Below are 20908 nucleotides of genomic sequence, written 5' to 3'. Positions count from 1 at the left end.
CCAAAATGACTACAATTTATTAATATGGGTTATATTTTACCTGCTTCCCTAGTTGTTCTAGGGGCGTCTTACTCCCACAGTATGCTTTCCAGGTAGTAAGTCATACTTGAAAGTCATACTGGAACATACACGCGTTTATTATCTCGGTCTCTTTTTACAATCATTTTTCAACCCTTTCCCACCCTCTGTGCCAAAGGGGCCTGAAGTTGGACTTTAAAAATCCGGAAAGTTACTATTCATCTCAGCGACCCGGAAAACTATGGATTCGACACTATTTTCGATTATTTTTATCTCAATCCCCCCTCGCCCCCACCACAAAGGGGTATGAACTTGGACTTAAAATAAATCCGGAGTGTCACTATTGATCTGAGCGACCCCGAAAGGAATGAATTCGACACTACTTTCGATGATTTTTATAAATCAACCCCCTCGCCTCCCCCCTCCCCTAAGGGTTCCTTTGGTGTCCTACCCCCACGTGGTCTGTCTCCTGATACTAAAAATTCGAAGTGTACAGTTCACCTCGGCGACCCCGATAGCTATGTATTCGACACTGTTTTCGATTAATTTTATATACCACTCCTCCATCGCCTCCCCCCAACACGAAGAGGGCTGAACTTGGGCATTAATAAATTCTGGAGTGTTGCTATTCATTTCAGCGAGCCCGAAAAGTATGGATTCGATACCACTTTCGATGATATTTTTATCTCAACCCCTCGTCCCACCCCGCCCCTAAGCGTTCTTGGGGTGTCCTACCCCCACGTCGTTTGTCTCCTGATACTAAAAATCCGATGTGTACAATTCACCTCGGCGAACCCGAAAACTATGTATTCGACACTATTTTCGATTAATTTTATATATCACTTCCCCCTCGCCCCCACCCAAAGTAGGGTGAACTTGGACTTATAAAATATCCGGAGTCTCACTATTCATCTCAGCGACCCTGACAACCATGGATTCGACACTACTTTCGATTATTTTTATATATCACTCTCCCATCGCCCCCACCACGCACGGGGCTGAACTTGGACTTTAAAACATTCCGAAGAGTCACTATTCATCTCAGCGACCACGAAAGGTATGGATTCAACACTACTTTCGATTATTTTTATATCTCAGCGCCCTCGCCCCGCACCACGAAAGGGGCTGAACTTGGACTTTAAAAAATCCTAAGTGCAACTATTCATCTCAGCGACCACGAAGAGTATGGATTCAACACTACTTTCGATTATTTTTATATCTCAGCCCCTCGCCCCCCTGCCCCTAAGGGTCCCTGGGGTGTATTACCCCTAAGTGGTTTGTCTCCTGGTACTAAAAATCCGGAGTGTCACTATTCATCTCAGCGACCCCGAAAACTATGGATTCAACACTATTTTCTATTATTTTTATATATTACTCCCCCCTCGCCCCCACCCAAAAGGGTGCTGAAATTTGACTTAAAAATCGGGAGTGTCAATATTCATCTCGGCGACCCCGAAAACGGTGGATTCGACACATTTTTCGATTATTTTTATACGTTGACCCCTCTGACCCTCACCCCTAAGGGAGCTATGGATGGCTTACCCCCACAGTGCTCGTCTCCACATAGTATGTCATAAGTGTACCAAGTTTGGTTGAAATTGCCCCAGTGGTTTAGGAGGAGATGTGTCATTTACATACACACATACATCCATTTATATATATATACTATATATATATATAGATTCGACAGGAATTACTTGCTGATACGACCTACAATTACTGAAACTTTATTCAGCCTGGTTCATTATGAATTTCCCATTATGGAGTAGACACAGTTTATGCAGGGAGAAGTAGGTCGGCTCTCTTCCTTACTCAAGGTAACAATACATTGCGACTTGTCGGAAGAAATGCCGCACAGTGGATTACTGAGTTAATTGAAAGCCATTATTTGAGTCGTGATTGATTTGATATTTTATAGAAAATTGTGAAATTAGCTACAGAGTCACTTAACTACTCTTTTCTGTAAGGGAACATGACATATATGTTCTGCATTAAAGGGCATTAATGCTGAATTCTCTTTCATTCTGTAAAGTGTTCGTTTGTCACCGGGTAATAACATTTAATGTCTGATCATAATGGTTAAGGTGGTTTCACTTGAGGATTTCAATAGGAAGACGGGAGGAAAAGTACAGATTTGTAAGTTCTGTCCGACTCGTTGGCTGAACGGTCAGCGTACTGGCCTTCGGTTCAGAGGGTCTCGGGTTCGATTTCCGGCCAGGTCGGGGATTTTAACCTTAATTGGTTAATTCCAATGGCACGGGGGCTGGGTGTATCTGTTGTCTCCATCATTTCTTCCTCATCACGACGCGCAGGTCGCCTACGGAAGTCAAATAGAAAGACCTGCACTGGCGATCCGAACCCGTCCTGGGATATCCCGGCACTAACAGCCATACATTTCATTTTTGTAAGTTCTAATTCAAAAATAAAAATAAAAACTTGATCAGAGTGTCTTGCATTGAATACAGTTTCATTTAAATATATATTTATTGGTATCAAATTTTATCAAGAATAATAGTTGTGTTACATTCCTCTGACATTATAGTAGTTTTGTTCTTGTTTCAGTGAGGGGAATGGTGCAGAATTAACTTCGCACATCGGAGAAAGGGTGCTGCGTTCTTCTTCTCGGAAGTCAGATAGCAAAAGACACAATACGGAATGGAAGGCTGCGCTTGATCAGAAAAATTATCTTCGGGGACAAATTTTAGCTCAACCTCGTTCACTCAAGCTCGTCCACTCTCGAAAACGGCCGTACAAAGGTCAAGAATGTAAATTAACGTTTAGACGGCAACATCTTGTTAGAATTCAACCACGCCCTCACTCTGGTGGAAAGTTGCATAAATGTCGGGAATGCCAAAGTACATTTGACTCACTAGAAGATCTCCAGAAACACTGGCTAATTGACTCCTCTGTTGGGAAGTCACATACCTGTCGTGAATGCTATAGCACGTTTTATTTCCGAGGATGTCTCCAGAAACACATGCTAATTCACTTTTCTGGTGAAAAGTTGCATAGATGTGGGGAATGCAAGAGTACATTTTACTTACGAGAAAATCTCCAGAAACACATGCTAATTCACTCCTCTGGTGAAAAGTCGCATACATGTCGGGAATGCAAAAGTACATTTGACTTACGAGAAGATCTCCAGAAACACATGTTAATTCACTCCTTTGGTGAAAAGTCGCATACATGTCGGGAATGCAAAAGTACATTTGACTTACGAGAAGATCTCCAGAAACACATGCTAATTCACTCCTCTGGTGAAAAGTCGCATACATGTCGGGAATGCAAAAGTACATTTGACTTACGAGAAGATCTCCAGAAACACATGCTAATTCACTCCTCTGGTGAAAAGTCGCATACATGTTGGGAATGCAAAAGTACATTTGACTTACGAGAAGATCTCCAGAAACACATGCTAATTCACTCCTCTGGTGAAAAGTCGCATACATGTACGGAATGCAAAACTACATTTTACCAACGAAAAGATCTCTGGAAACACATGGTAATTCACTCTATAGAAGGGCCGTTCCGATGTAATGTTTGCTATATGACGTTCAAACGGCGATATTCTCTAGGAGCCCATATGCAAATTCACTTTGGCCAGGCCGCTCCTTCGACAATAACGTAATATTATTATTATTAGCGTATGATTCATACAACACAGTAAGAATCAGAGTATGTATAATATATACAATTAACAGCATTAGCATGAAATGGAAAATAACTTTAAATGTGGATTGGTGAAATATTTAGTCCATTCAATTGCTTCTGGATTGACTGTGTGAAGATCGTCCAAGGACCCAGGATACATATGTAGAGGGCACTCCTGTACGTTAAGCTCGTTGGTTTGTGCTATATATTCTCAGTCACAATGAGGCGAGTCTATCCAGCCACATTGATGTAATGTTGCACTGATTCAGGCGGTGCCACATCTAATTGTGTTCTGTCGTGACCACATAGCCCAAGGGATATGATATCCAGTTAGTTTTATGGTGGGGTCATGGATTTCAATCAGACCATTCATCCTATTTTGGGGGTCAAACGGAGTTGATAGCGGTCCTGTACACTCGTTTACGTGATTTCAACCTGGATGTAGTGATTTGGTTGACGTCTTGGTGGATTGGGAAATGTCATTATTCATTATTCTATGCCACAGATGGACAAGAGCTTGCTGTCTCCTGACGTGAGGGGAACAATAATACTCTGTACAGGCAGCCACTGAGGTGGAGTGACAGAGATTATCCTCATTATCTGGCGGAGTTGGATATCAGTCAGTTGGCAATGGGAGCTGTTTAACCATATTCTGGCACAGTATTCAGCTGGAGAGTATACGACAGCCAAAGCAGTAGTCCTGAGAGTGTTGGCATCAGCGCCCCATGATGTCCGGCTGACCTAGTGAGTAGGTTATTTTAGTTTTGCAGCAGTTTTTTCAACATGATGGATTTAAGTCAGTGATCTGTCCAATATCAGTCCTAAGTACTTAGGGCAGCTGTTGTATTTCAAATATTTTGCCTACAAGTTACTAAGGTGAAATGTGGTTACCTCAGATTTGGGAGGGCTTGGTCGAAGTCGCCACTTTCTGAAATAAACATCCAGCTTCTGAAGCTCTTCAGTCAAAATATGCTCTGCTTCTTCAAAGGAGGTACTCTGGACTGTAAGATTTATATCGTCTGTGTAGATGAAATTAAGGGGTATCGTTTCTGGCAGATCGTGAATGTACAAGTTAAATATTATGGGGGATAAAACTGATCCCTCTGGTAGACCATTATTGAGTAAATTGAATCTGCTTTTGGCATCTTCAGTGTAAACTTGCAATAGCCTGTTACACAACAGAACGTAATGGTAGGTTTCCTCTAAAATACGTTTTACTAGTCTGTAGAAGGCGTATACAATTAGGGACAGCTTTCAGGAAGATTTCATAACGCAGGTAGCAGACGAAGGTTATTCATGTGAAATATGGAATCTTTGTATGTAATACTTGCTGGGAGATTTCCACCATCAAACGAAGTCAGACTCTCGCTTTCATAGCATTTTAGGTTTGAATGCAGTGTGTGCTCCAAAACTTAAGAAGACGGCTATGCTCCGAGTACTTACTTAACAGCTCGTAAGTAGGGTGATTACCTTAATTTGTTATGAAAGAAACCATATTTTCCAGTGTCGGCTTATGAAATGTAATAAAAATTTCCAGTCTGTCAGACACACAACAATTTCAAATGCAAATTATAACACTATAAGCATACCTGTAAAAATCACTTATTATATACAAAAAATGACATGTTTCGTTCTACAAGAACAACCTCAGATTGTATCAAATCACTTAAAATATGTGCATATATGTACAGTATGGTTTACATAATAATTTAAACTTGTGAATGATATGGAGTTAGGTTATAATCTGAACCATCGTCGCCATAAGACCTATCTGTGTCTGTGCGATGTAAAATAAACATACATGCATACATTATCATTATAGACCTTATGCCTTCCAGTGTTCAGTCTGCAAGCCTCTGTGAATTTACTAAACATCGCTGCAATCCTCTATTTGCAACTAGTGCTGTGGCCCCTATTTAGTTCTATACCTCTTAACATGAAATTGCTAGAAACTGAGTCTGACCATTGTCGTCTTGGTCTCCCTCTACCATTCTTTCCCTCAATAACAGTACATTATTCTCCTAGGTAACCTCACAAGACCCCACCACCGAAGCCGGTGCATGCGTACAGCTTCATCCATCAAGTTCATTCCTAACAGCCTTTATCTACGTGTTCGGAGCACCTCCTACCATTGTTCCCATCTGTTTGTACCAGCAATCATTCTCGCTACTTTCATGTCTGTTACATCTAACTTATGAATAAGATATACTGAGTCAACCCAGCTTTCGCTCTCGTAAAGCAATGTTGGTCTGAAAACAGACCGATGTAAAGTTAGTTTCATCCAGGAGCCGATTTCCTTCTTACAGAACACTGTTGATTGCAAATGCGAGCTCACTGCATTAGCTTTTTTACACCTTGATTCAGTCTCGCCTACTGTGTAGTACCATCCTGGGATAACACACAAGCTAAATATTTAAAATTATCTACCTGTCCCAGCTTTGTATCACAAATCTGACATTCAGTTCTCTTGAACATCTTACCTACTGGCATCAATTTAGTCTTCAAAAGGCTAATTTTCATAGCATACTCATTGCACCTATTTTCAAGTTCCAAGATATTACACTGCAAGCTTTTGGCACAATCTGCCATTAAGACAAAGCCGTCAGCATACGCCAGACTGCTTACTACATTTCCAGCTAACTGGATCCCTCCCTGTTACTTTATACCCTTCAGCAGATGTTCCTTATAAAGTACGAACAGCAAAGCTGAAAGCTTGTCTAACCCCTGTATGTACTGTGAACCAAGAACTCCTTCTACCATCAATTTTCACTGCAGCCCAATTGTCAACATAAATGCCTTTGATTGATTTTAATAATCTACCTTTAATTCCATAGTCCCCCAGTATGGTGAACATCGTTTCCCTCGGTACCCTGTCATATGCTTTCTCTAGATCTATGAAACATAATCACAACTGCCTATTTGTCTCATAACATTTTTCAATTACCTGGCACATGTCGAAAGTCTGATCCTAACCGCCCCTCCGTGGTCTGAAACCACACTGCTTGTTATCCAACTTCTTCTCAACCACTGATCTCACCCTCCCTTCCAAGATCCCAGTGAATACTTTGCCTGGTATACTAATCAATGAGATGCCTCGATAGTGTTGCAATCCTTCCTGTTCCTTGCTTACAGATAGGTGCAATTACTGCTCTTGTCCAAACTGAAGGTACCTTATAAACACTCCATGCTAATCTTACTACTCTAGGAGCCATTTCATTCCTGCCTTCCCACTATACTTCACCATTTTGGGTCTAATTTCATCTATTCCTGCTGCTTTATGACAATGGAGTTTATTTACCATCCTTTCCACTTCCTCAAGCGTAATTTCACCAACATAATTTTCCTCCTCCCCATGAGCTTGGCTGTTCGCAACACCGCAATGAAGATTTCCCTTTACGTTGAGAAGATGTTCAAAATATTCCCTCCATCTCTCCAGTGATTCCTTGGGATCTATAATGAGTTCACCTGAATTTAAAAAAAAAACAGTGTTTATTTCCTTTTACCTCCCTTCCTAAGATTTTTTATTACTGTCCAGAAAGGTTTCTCTGCTGCTTAACCTAGCCTTTCCAGGTTATTACCAAAATCTTCCCACAACTTCTTTTTAGATGCTACAACTGTTTGTTTTGCTCTGTTTCTTTCATCTACATACAATTCCCTGTCTGCATGAGCCCTTGTTTGGAGCCATTTCTGATAAGCTTTCGTTTTACATTAATAGCTGCTCTCACTTCATCCTTCCACCAGGATGTTCACTTTATCCCTTCTTTACACACAGTCGTTCCTAAGCATTCCCTTGCTGATTCTACTACAACATCCCTGTATGCCACCCATCCTCTTTCTATATACTGAACGTGCTTACTGTCCACTGTTTGAAACTTCTCTCTAATTATATCCATGTACTTCTGTCTAAATTCCTCGTCCTGGAGATTTTCTACCCTTATTTGTTTGCAGACAGATTTCACTTTCTCTATCCTAGGCTTAGAGATACTTATTTCACTGCAGATCAGATAGTGGTCTGTATCATCAAAGAATCCCCGAAAGACCCTCACATTCCTAACAGATTTCCTGAATTTGAGTCAGGTAAGATATAGTCTATTATGGATCTGGTACCCCTAGCCTCCCATGTGTAGCGGTGAATATCCTTATGCTTGAAGAATGTATTCGTAACTGGTAAACCCGTACTTGCACAGAAGTCCACCAAACACTTCCCTTTCCCATTAACTTTCATATCTTCCCCACATTTACCATCACCCTTTCGTATCCTTCAGTTCTATTTCTAATTCTCGGATTGAAATCGCCCATTGGCACTATCTTATCCTTGCTGTTTACGTGGACTACGATGTCACTCAATGCTTCGTAAACCTTGTCAACATCCTTATTTGCACCCTCACATGGTGAATACACTGAGACAATTCTCATTCTCAATCCTCCAAATGCCATATCTACCCACATAATTCGCTCATTTACGTGCCTAACAGAAACTATAGTGTGTGCAATTGTGTTACTGATAAACAGTCCTACCCCATACTCTGCGCTTCCCTTTTTAATACCCATCGAGTACACTTTATAATCTCCTATCTTTTCCTCGTTATCTTCCCTTACCCGAATATCACTTACTCCTAGTACATCCGGATTCATCCTCTTTGCTACCTCAGCCAGTTCTACTTTCTTCCATAATCCCCTTTAATATTGATAGCTCCCCCATCGACTTCCATTGTGTTTGCCAAGTTGTTTCCAAGGAGTCCCTCACCTGTCAAATGAATGGGACTCCATTACTCCCATAGGTCCGAGGCTTGCATGAAATGTTCTGAGCTCGGTGAATTAATGAAGCAGGATGCTACCCTACTTACACATAGTCCAAGTGTGGAGCTCTCCTCTAACAGGTTAGGGACCACCAGTGGATTGTAGTCCTTGCCGCCTGAGCACAAGGAGGGCCAAGACTCAGAATATGTTCGAGATGCCCACTCCCATTCCATAGCAGCTGGTATCCCGACTCTCAGGACCTCTTACTAGGCCACTCAGCCGTTGCCCATGTTTCACGAACTAGGACTTGACTATAGTATCCACACCATGAACCATTTGCAAACAAATCTCAGCTCTTCTGAAGTTTTTCTTCCGTTTGTGCTTAAAGATGTTAAGTGCGAAGGTAAGATTGTCATAGAAGGAGACCTTAATGTGTCCATCTGGATTTCCCCTTCATTAGGTGAGCCTTCTAACAAACTTACCAAGTGGTATTCGGACCACAATATTACTGGAGTGAATTTGAAACATGTCTTGGGAAACACCTGCGGATATCGTCTTCTTGGCTACCTGCATTCTTATAACGAGCCTTCACCTGTTTCTGTGGGGCGAGATATGTTTAACTCGAACCATAAATCCGTCCCGTCCTCCGAGATGTGATCGACCTGTTGTTAGGAGCTCTGTGCCTGTTGACTGGCGGGCTCTACCTGTTACCATGGGTGAGGTTCAGTGTGAGCTGGTCTTATTTTGTAATTGGACCCTTTACCTCGTTCCTACACGTTTGATGTCAAGAAAGTGCCCCGCATGGAAGAAAAGACATACTAAATGTGCTCAACTTACAAAATTGGAAGCCAGGAGACAGTGGAAGAATGCGCCTTTCCAGAGAAGTTACAAAATACACTGGCGGAAAATGAAATGCCACCATCAAAGATTTGTGCTAGATAAACGAAATTCGGGAGGCTGCTCATTAGTCAACGAGGAGTTTGCTTTAAATATGCGCTGTACATTTCGTGAGTGTTAGTGATCGTCCGGTGTGAGGCGAAGAAGGCGGTATGGGTAGCTTACTGAACTTGAACGACGCCATGTATTAGGGCTTCCAGAAGGTCGATGTTCCCTCCGCGATATTGCAGAAGGACTGTTTTGGATGTATGAACAGTCCATTGATGTTGACAACAATGGTCGCGGGAAGGTACTGTTTCAAGGAGATCAGGGTCCGCTTGCATATGGACCACTACGGAAATGGAAGACAACCGCATTGCAGCAGCTGTTACAGCTTCACTGACGCAACGAACTGTAACAAATCGATTACTTGAGGGACAACTCTGCAATGTTGATGCCACTAACTTCGAATCATTGACATCTGGGACTTCGCTCACTGGAGGGCCGAGTGGAGATCTGTTGTGTTCTCAGATGAGAGAGTCAATCCTGTCTTGGTGCCAGTGATGGCCGCAGGTTGGTAAGAAGGAGGCCAGGTGAATGCTTGGAACCAAATTGTCGACACACTGGACCTACCCCGGGAGTGATTTGATTTGACAGCAGGAGCACCCAAAAACCTTGACCGCTGATTTGTTATCTGGGCCGGCAGTGCTGCCCTCGTGCTCTACGGAGTGTTGACCAGTGTCATCCAATACCAGCATTAACGATTGCTGATTGACCAAGTGCAACAGGCGAGGAACTCCATCCCATAAAATGACATACGACACAATGAATGCATGTTTACATGTTTGTATTCAAAAGCGTGGGTATTATAACGGTTAATCATGTATTTCCATATCGCATGTCTTCTTTCGCATTCTTCAACTTGGACCCGGAAACTTTTATGACGTAAATATTTTACCTAGACGGTTGCTCAGCCTAAATTACATTCCAATAAAGTAATGTTTCCTTGGTGTTGTGAGTTCATTTTTTGCCAGTGCATTCTCCGACCTTCACAAAAACCACAAGTATTTATTAAGGCGGGGTTACTCGAAACATATTAATGGAGATTGTCCTGAAGTAAGACACAACGGTAAAAGTATTTGGCCACTTAAAAATAACATCAGAGACAACAAACTAATAGCGGAAGTAGTAACCTGGGACCATTCCGTAGCCAGTGGGGCAGATAGATCTGAATTTGTCAATGAATATCTTACCTGTAATTATATTAAATCTGTTCAGTACGCTGATTTTCCTGAAATTAAACATGTTACTTCCTGTAGCGTCAGTAATGTTCCTACCGCTGAATCTTTCCACTCTGTCAGAAAATAAACCCACTGGTTCTGATGGTCTCGGTCCTATCTTCCTGAATATTACGGCAGTAGCTCTTTCATACCCTATTAGTGTGATATTCAGTCGTTGCTTCTCAGTCGGCTACTTTCCGAGCTCCTGGAAACTTGCAAATATCACGCCAGTTCTTAAAGGTGGGCCCCTTTAAACAACAAGCAAGCATCATGTCCATAAAGGTGGAAATTATCGCCCGGTCTCTGTATTACCTGCTTTAGCAATCATTTGTGAAAGGAAACATCCATCAGCGTTTGCTTTCCTTTACAATTCAATGCATATCCCCCTAGCAGCATGGTTTCCTTCCTGGAAGCTCCTGCGTAACTAATTTGGCTATCCCCCTCCATCATCCACGCGGGTTCCCAACCTGATGTATGCTATATCGACATCGTGAAGGCTTTGATACCGTGGATCACGCGCTTGCTTTCTGAACGGTTTAACATGTATGAGATACTCTTAACTCTCATTAACAGCTTTCTGAGTGAAATACTATAAAGCATGGTCCTTGATGAATGCTGTTCTTCTCCCGTCACCACCCTGTTCGGTGTTCCGCGGGGCAGTGTCCTGGGTCCCCTTCTTTTTGCTCTGTTTATTGACAATATTATCGATACAGTTTCGCACCATTCTTGTGAAATGCGTCTGTCTGCGGATGATTGTAAAGTCTTAAAGAAGATGGTGAGTGAACTCGTGTCCTCATCCCGAGGTGGTGCAGCTCTTTTCAGGCACACCCCCATTGGAGGTGAGCTACATGTACCATTCCAGCCACGTACCAGCCCTCCTGCCAATCTTAAATTCCTGGCAGTACCGGGAATCGAACCCAGGCCCCCGATGACGGCAGCTAATAACACTAACCGTTACGCTACGGAGGCGGACAAGAAGATGGTTTCTTCCACAGACCCAATCCACTTATAACATGCACGTGATTCACTGTCACGTTGGTATACTACATGGCGTCTCAAACCTCATCCCTCCAAGTGTTCCACCATGTCGTTCACACTTGGCAAATCCCCCGTACTACAAAAACCAACCTATTTCAATTTGTGATAATGAGGCATATAAACAGGGTCACCTCACATGCTATATCACTCATTGGTTTACTCTACAGGTTTTCTGACGTCTCAGATATAAATGCCCTCAGAGCAGTCCATGTTTCCTGTATCTTACCGACTGTTGAATACGCCTCCCCAGTCTCAACCTTTTCTTCTTCTTCTTCTTCTTCTTCTTCTTCTTCTTCTTCAGATCTCGGTCATCTTGACCGTGTACAGTCGTTCTTCTGTTGCAACTTGTGTACCAACCAAGTGCATGAGCTACTAAATCTTAAAACTCTTTCTGTTAGGAAGAAAGCAGCTAATGGTTGTTTAACATCATCAGGGCCTCATTGGACCACGTTTTCCTTCTCAACATGTCCCTGAATATGAGCGTTTCTTCTGTCCTCTGACCACGGAAGTCGTTTTGCTGGTTTGACCTCATCTTCCGTCACCCTCTAATCCTGGATTTTTTGTTAAAAGATGCATGATTCATCTATTTAGGATACTTTGTTCCGTCATCCCGCTCAGTCTCATATCATCAGCCACTCCTTGGTGCCATCTGGGTTTAGAGATTCCAAACTTGTGTTAAGATCTGTTTCGTCAGTCTGCTGTCAGACAAATGGAACGCATGACCGAAGAAAGTCAGCCTCGTTTTTCTGATGACATCTGTTACCGTTACCTTCTTATGCAATTCTTAAATTTTTCTGAGCTTTCATGTTATTTTGTTTTTTAATGAGTCCTAAGATCTTCCTTCGGCCTAGTTTCCCCAGTTCTCGGTTTGGCTTTTTATTTCTCAAGCTCGGTGTTTCTGATTCATATATGCTGCCTTCATTTTCATTAATTTTGCCTCCACGACTTATTTTTCATTGTTCTTCACATCTAGCCTCTCTCCTAATTATCTGAAAGCTTCACAAAATTTGAACATCGCCCTGTGATGTTTTTGTCTTAAAAATACTGTCCTTAATACGGGCCATATGGAGATTTTCAGACGTAGTTTGCCTGCCCGATGATAAAGTGTTGCTCAGCTGCTACAACGGATGGTGCTGAGTCGACTTTGAACTTACTTTCTTTCGAGGGCCTTTCTCCATTTCATGATGACGTTTTCTAAGGCACAATTAACAAGAATAGTTGGTAAACTCTCCCCGTGTTGGACTTCAATTTTGATGTCAAAGGGTTTTGTAATTTCAGCTAGAAATTTAACCTTCATTTAGGTCACAGTTTCCGTATTCCTCGTCCACGTCCCATTCCGTAGTATCCTCTTCTATATTCCTTACTCTCGGCTTCATCTCATCCAAAAGATCTCTACACGTATTGCAGCAATGTTTAATACTTTATCTATCAAAAAGAACATAGCTATCTTCTTATCGTATCCTTCCTTCTGTCATGATATTTGCTAAATAATTTTCTTTCTTGTTCTTTCGTGCCCCTCCTCATGTTATTTATGTGTATTTTCCTTTGTTTATATAAGATTGTACAGTTTTCATTGTGTCCTTTGTAAATGTTTGTATATTTTACATTCTAGGTATTTCTGATTTTTGTAATGCGGTGTTACGCTGCTGTTGCTCCCAAGTAAATAAATAAATAAATAAATAAATTAGTAGAAAATGCGAGGGCATGCTTTTGTAAGCTTAATCAGAAATATAATCTTGTTTAATATGCCATTTTAGGGCTGAAATCCCAAATATGATGCATCTATTAAAAAAGACAAAGTATGCACTTTATGCACCGTACAATAAAAAAGGGCATACTCTCTTCATATTTTAGTGATTTGCGTTAATAATTTACCAACATATTCGTACAATTGTGGGAGAAACATTTCAAAATGTATGAAGTTCAGACCCCTAGTCATTAACTGTGTATAGCATTGTTTAGTCCACAGATTGGAAACACGTTCTAAGCGCTAACATTGCTAAATAGAGCTGACGTTTTGTTTGATACTAAATTGTGAAGAATTTAAAGATATATTCCCGCAAGTTTGACTTTATCAGATGTACGGGTAATCAAATCCTCAACAGTTACATCATATCTTTCTTAACATAGGTAAGAAGGTATAAACACCACAGCGAATTCAAGAAGAGGTTTTGGGTGGAGAATAAGAAGAAGACCAAGCTAACAAGTTCAAACGCGCTTGGCAGAACGAAGAAAGAAGTTATTCTGATGCACTGTAATTGATTTTTGTGCAAGTCTTCGCTATTTCTTTTTTTTTTCACCGATTCAAGGCAGACATAATTTCACTGCCAAAAATTTACATCTTGATCTTTTACCAAATTTTTCCTGTGATTCGATCATTGTTGCATGAAATTCGAAAATTTTTAAAACATTACTTTCCAGTTCAAAGAGTAGCACACAGTACATGATGCCTTTCTAGTGTTGAACAGAATGTAGCATACAGTACACGATGTCTTTCTAGTGTTGAACAAAATGCAAAGATTCAGTGTACATTTACATCATTCAATCTAAATTCCTGCACTTACTAACTACCGTTACCTTCTATACAAAATAAACATTCACAGCAGACCGTGAGAAATGCTGGTAACTGACAGCACTTTTCTGTGTTTGGTAACTTAATTTCCTCCCCACATTGTTTGAGTTAGCAGCCAGTGAGTGAGTTTGGTAAAAGAATTGCTTGCTTTTGTGTAGAGATGTACTTTGGTTTATTTGCTGATGGTTTTTCCGTGTATTCTGGTTGCTAGGTGATCATATTTTATGAATGCTTGTACTTTTATTAAAGTTTATTTCAGTACATTAAAATACCTACTGTTTTTCTCAGCAACTGGCGCCGTAACAATCCCTAGATAAACTGAAGAACGCAGGTACTCTGTCTCAAGTTCTGTCGGAACTTAGAATGGATCCTTCCTTTAAAAAAACGTCACATCTTGTAACATTAGTCCATGAAAAGAGCAGTAAGGGAGATTTTCAAGCAATAAGGTAGGGTGGCCAAATTCCGTCCCCACACCTAAGTTCTTCCACCTAGGGTTTTTCAGTTTCTACGGTTGGTACTTAATGTTTAGCCACGCGCACACGTCATCCCGTTGTCTTCTTGTGATGTGCATCACGTTTAGCTGAGTTAGTTCAGCCTGTTATTCCTAGAGTGAGCACTGATATGTGGTGTGGTGTAGTTCCTGGCGTGTAATCGCTACAGGGAGTAGGCTGCTGTGACTTACCATAGCGGCCATTATAATAAATCAGGGAATGTTCGTAGTTTCGTACTGATTCATTTTATCTGTTATTCAGATGGGAAAAGGCTATTTAGGCAGTGAAGGACAAGATAATTCGTTAGGAACGTGTAAGTAAAACATATAGCATCCCACGAACAACACTGAAAAACTGTTAAAAAGAAGGCCAAGAAAACATTTGTAATAAATGGCCTTCAAGCTATTCATTATAGGAAAAGTATTTGGTAAGGTTAGAAAGGAAAACATGTATTAAAACTAATTGTGCTTTTCATGAATTTGGTGGGGGAAGAAATTATGAACATATTTTTGGAAGTCTATTTTTGCAGTAATTAAGTTTTTGTCAAATATTGACTACCTTACGTTATAACAGTTTCATTGTAAGTAGGTGGAGGATATATTCAGTAATATATAAACCATATTTCTAGCTTTGTCCACAATATGCCTGAAGTTCTACAAGTCCAAATCTGCTAAGGGTACGAAATATGGGCTCCCTACCTTATATATCATTTGGTTCCAAGATGTGTAACGTTAACGGATAATTAAAACACATGAAAAATATTAATTAAATATAGAAGTTTACAAATGTCGGACCGCTACGTTATACTGTAGGAGTTTGCGGTGAGGGTAATTTCCCTTTACACCTTAGCATGGGAAAATGAACGGAATAGACTCCGAATCCATATGTGGCCGAGAGCGCGATCTGTCTTACGGACAGTAACGGATAGGAGGTTTGGTTTCTTTAGCGACGATATTAAATATTTAAATTTTAAGATTTGAACACGTAGAGAATGACCAAAAATTACTACCATGTCTAATGTAAAACTAGAAAAAGATTTTATGTTGAGTGTGTCATCAAAGGTGCTTTCAATGAGTTGACTAGTGGAATCTCGATTGGCGGGGAAAACAGCAACTTTCCCTTTGCAGACATTTTCCTCATTGGTGGAAATATAATGAACTTCTTCAGATCACAGGAAAATTATTTATGATCTAGAGATAAACAAGGAAAAATCAAACTGTTGGTAGGTGGCCATCAACTTACAGAATGCCTAAATGAAAGGAATTCCTATACCTAGGTTTATTCAACCGTGCCACGCGAAATTGTGAACAGAAGATTAAAATGTGTATTGTCCTAGGTCGAGCTGCAATGGCTGAATCCACTAAGATTTGGTAAAACCAGGCGATATCTAAAGCTACGATAATGGGTTTGGTTGAATCACTACTGTTGTCCGTTTTCTTTTAAGACCTGGATCATGAAGCTAATCGAAAAACTAGAATAGATGCTTCTGAGATGTGGTTTTGGCGGATAATACTACTTATACCCTGGACGGAAAGAACAAAACAAGCATCCATTATAGTCTCTTCTAGTGTAAGTGACTTTCACTTACAGTTCGTTGGTAACATTATGAGGTGACAATTTAAGAAGCATTTTGCAAGGCAAATATGAAGGGAGTATTCCACTAGAAATAGAGCAAATAGATAGATCAAGCGATAATGACCACTGGTCTACCTCTTCAGAAGACGTCTCGTCAAGGATGCAACATGAGGACACAACGCTCAGCGATGGGCAGAACGATTAACGAAATGAGATAATAAACATAATCATTGTTATCTTTATTCCTGAATCCTTGCAGCAAACTAATGAACATATTTAATACCATGTTTCCCAACGTCTCTTCATTCGTACATTTCTGCGTTCTTCTGCCGATTCTGTTTAGATTTCTGTACAAATTTGTATTTCCTTCCTAAATTTTGTTATTTTCTCAATCGCTTCCTCGATAATATCAATTTCTTCGCTTATTTCCAGCAATATTATTGCAGTTTTTCAGGTTTTGAAGTCAGCTTTTGTTTATCTATTCTGCCTAAGTGTCCGCAGAAATTGCTGCTTTCTATTTGTATTCGTATTTTTTCTGCGACTTGAACGTCCTTCATTTCTTTCTCATCCAAATTCCATTTTCATCCTGATATTTTTCTGAGAATTCCTCTGCTTTGTCGTGCTTCCGTATACTTCTACTTTTGGTACGTATTTTATGATGTATCTATTCCAGCTGATTTTGTAAGGTCTTTGCAGAAGATACTCAAATTTCTCTACTCGGAACATTTCTTTTGGAATTTGGTGTTTAATGGTTTGTTGTTGAATCTTTATTTGTTTCCTTCCATATGCTGAATCTTTTCAAATGAAGTTTGTAGTCCAGTTTTTGCCGGAAGTTTTGAAGGTTTTCTATCGACTGGATTGCTTTTTGTCTGTTGTTGGAAATGATTGCAAAGCTGTCTGCAAAGTCTAAGCAGTCAATGTGAATTTTGTATGTAACCAGTCCAAAGGTATTTATCCCTTTAGTTACTCTTTTTTATTCACTTTCTCCAGAACTAGATTGAGTTGTAGTTGAAATAATCCATCTGAATCCCATTTCGAATGGTTTAGACATTTCTCCGGAAAATTTTAACTTATCTTCCCGTTCTCTTCAGCTTACGAGCATGACTATAATTGCTATTTTAAGATGTAACAGGAATGAAGCAAGGGCAGTCCAAAGTTGCCGGAAGAGGTGGCGAGGCGGCGCGGTGCTCATTAGAATGTGTCGAGTACACATGAATAGGACACCTGAGAGCAAGTGATGTTATCTTACTAAGAGCTGACTTCATGGTTAACAGTTCACAGTGGGATAATATTTTCTATTTTCAACTGCAACTGGCGAACGATCACCTCCAACCAAAACCGCGTCGCTCTCACTGCGAGAGTGTTAGTTCATACCTCGGCGTCAGTAACAAGTCTTATTATATTTATATCATTGTGATACATATTAATATAGATACTTCGTTGTAGTCTGAGATATATTTAAGTGCTCAATCTGCAAGCTTCTGTCAATTATCATATCCTCGCTTATTTTCCACAACTCTACCGGGTGCAACCGTCGCTACTTTAGTCCTCCTGTCACTGCTCCTACCTGTTTGCAGTTACTGTACTTCTAGCTTGTTATCCCGAGTCCACCCAGCCTTCACTCCCGTACAGACAACAGAACACCTTCATTCACTTAGTGCTCGAAATGATCTGCCTGTTCCAGTTTCACATCACTTCAGTCGTGGAAATGCTGACTTCCTCTTTCAGTGCTCCGAGATATTAAAATAGCAACCCAGCGACTAAAAGTATCCCTAGAGCCTCTTAACTTGACGACCACGGTGCCCTCAGCTGTCTTCAGGAATTATTTCTTGTGCCAGGCTCCTTACTAGCAGAACGCCCTCGGTTCCTTCAGACCTTGCTTCCTAACAGGTCGGAAGTTACGTTACTCACTGTTCCTTTTATTATGTACGAAGCAATTTTCTTATTCATATTGACTTAAATTCCAGTATCTTCAACTGTGAAGTTTTCCACGCTGCCAAAACTTCTCTTCCTCGTATTCTGTACTATATGAAATAATTATAACTAGATTTCACTGTTGACGGGACATGTGCAAAATTTTCTAACTCCACAGCTAGTTTTCGCCAATATCCAGGCGGGCTGTTTCACGCGGGATGCAGCAGTAATCCCATCTATCGGAGATGAGTGGCAGCAGAAGAGACAAAGCACGTTACAACAATGGTCAATATAATGTTATTGTCGATCAGTTCTATGAGCTTTCGATATTGTAGACCTTCATATTTAGTTTCCTTCCGACTCTGGGATAGTAGAACATGTAATTTTTATAACTATCTTCACATTTTTCCTTATCGATACGGACCAATTACTATGCAGGCAATCCATCGCCAGTTAACAAGATTAAACTATATTTCCATGTTAGCAATCCTTGGACTAATTGTAACTGACAAAAGTATAAATTCATGAATTATCTTATCATAGTCGGCACGGTAAAACTCTATAGGACATTAATGATTGGAAGTTTTATTCTGTATAACTTTTGGTACGGTATGTATTACTTTCCGATAGGATTAATAAGAGGGGTATTGAAAATACATTTTACTCACTTTTCCTTAAACTACCACTTTATCCTGCGCGATTAAAATGTTTTTATAACCCAGACTGTAGCACCATATTTCCAGACTTTACATACCTGTTTTTATTAAGTCCTCTTCACTCATTTTCTCGTGGTTCGGCGTTGAAATGGACTTAGCAATAAAAATCGAAATTCATCAATATCTCTGTTATCATAGCCGAAAAGGTAAAAATGATTACGACATAAATGATCGGAATTATAATTCTATATAACTTTAGTTGTGTAGTGTTTATCGATACGACCATTAATAACGTAAATATTTGAGAATTAAATTTAAGGCCTTCCCACACCACTTCACTCAGCGTACCTCATTCTCCGACTTTAAATACCGATCTTCATGAAAATCTCTTCAGTCATTTTCTCGAGATGCCCGTCATACATACACACGGACAGGCTGTCGGAGATGGCTGAAAATTAAAAAGTGCATTTCCTTGTTACTGCAGACACGACCGATACAGAAATACCGTTATTTTTAAATTCTGAGAACTCCTTATTTTATATATACAGATTTCAGGCCCACCTTCAACCAATTCTGCTGCTTTATGACAAAGTACTTTATTCATAATTCTTTTTCACTTCCTCACCAACACTCCAACAGAAGGATTACGTTGGGAATAATTTCAAAATATTCCAATGTCCAGTAATTCCCTGGGATCTGCAATGAGTTCACCTGATTCATCCAGAACACTACCAATTTCCCTTCTCCCTCCTTTTATGAGATTATTTATCGGTTTTTCGTGTCGCTTGACTAAGTCTTTTCATGTTATTACCGAAACCTTCTTGGACTCTAAACTGATTTTCACGTTTTGAAGTCCTTAAACACAGTTCTTCCAAGATATTCCTTTCTGTTTCCACCACAGCGTTCTTGTATGCACTAGAGAAGTTCATAGATAGAATACTTGGCTTCTTGAGTCAATAGTGTCCTAGATGCATAGGCTCATTGTTCATTGTTTTATCATTGTTTTATTGTTTTTATCATTGTTTTATCTTTGAATTCTTCCACTGGTCATGTTAATGTACTTGAGTCTTCTTTCCTCGTCCTGGATATTTTTCTGATGTCGTCGTATTTTCTGAGACCTTTGAATAACATCTAGATCATCTGAAAGAGGTCCTTAATCGCCTTCGTTAGGCAAGGCTAACCGTGAAGTTGTCTAAGGTTGCTTTCGCGAAGCCTTCCATGTCATTTCTAGGCCATATTGTGTCGCCCGATGGTGTTTCATTTGATCATTCCAGAACACAGGCCATCTGTGATTTCAAACATCCTAAGGACATCAGAGGTATTGCCAGGTTCATCGCCATGGTGAATTTCTTAATGAAATTTATTCCCAACTTCGCTAACAGAGCGGCGCCCTTGAACTTATTCCGTAGGAAAGGCGTCAAATTTGAGTGGGGACCTTCTCAACAAGCCGCATTCGAAGACCTGAAATTAGCCCTTTGTAATGCCCCTGTTCTTGCTATGCCGGATTTCTCGAAGAAATTCATTGTTCAAACCGCCGCGTCGTTGTCGGCAGTGGCTGCAGTGCTTCTTCAAGAAACTGAAGTCGGGAGGCGACCCATCGCCTATGCATCTAGGACACTATTGACTCAAGAAGCCAAGTATTCTATCTATGAACTTGAGGGTTTGGCAGTCTTATTTGCACTAGAGAAGTTCCGCCCCTATCTGGAACACGTCAAGTTCGACTTGGAAACAGATAACCAAGCCTTAAGTTGGATCTTAGCTAGGCCGCGCCGTACGAGTCGTATAGCCCGGTGGGCCATCAGGATTTCGGCCTTCCAGTTTGACGTTAGGCATATAACAGGATCTGAAAATGTTGTGGCGGATGGATTAAGCCGCATGTTTGCTCATGATGTGGAGACCTCTGAATTGGAAGATAGTTCTTCTCTTCCCGAGGCCATACCTCCTGGGGTAAATGACGTTCTAACTGATGCCCCCATGTTGTTTAGGGATATTAAAAAGCATCAACGTGAAGATCCAGCGCTGGCTCCTAAAATGGAAACTCTTTCTTCTGGGGAACATGTCGTCCCTTATGTGTTGAGGAATGGGGTTTTGTGTTGC

At 40.6% G+C, this 20908-nt stretch overlaps 1 protein-coding gene across 1 annotated transcript in view; it reads left to right on the top strand.

The window, feature by feature from the left end:
* Positions 1–20908, top strand: part of LOC137503328 (zinc finger protein 14 homolog) — a 56990-nt gene that overhangs the window by 27337 nt on the left and 8745 nt on the right. Inside the window, exon 4 of the mRNA XM_068230882.1 lies at positions 2581–2873. Coding sequence (XP_068086983.1) covers positions 2581–2873 — 293 coding nt within the window. The remainder of the gene's footprint in view (positions 1–2580; positions 2874–20908) is intronic.

This window comes from Anabrus simplex, chromosome X (assembly GCF_040414725.1).
Source record: "Anabrus simplex isolate iqAnaSimp1 chromosome X, ASM4041472v1, whole genome shotgun sequence".
Classification (NCBI taxonomy): Eukaryota; Metazoa; Arthropoda; class Insecta; order Orthoptera; family Tettigoniidae; genus Anabrus; species Anabrus simplex.
The sequence above is the reverse complement of the archived record's forward strand: the minus strand, read 5'-3'. Positions and strand labels throughout refer to the sequence as shown.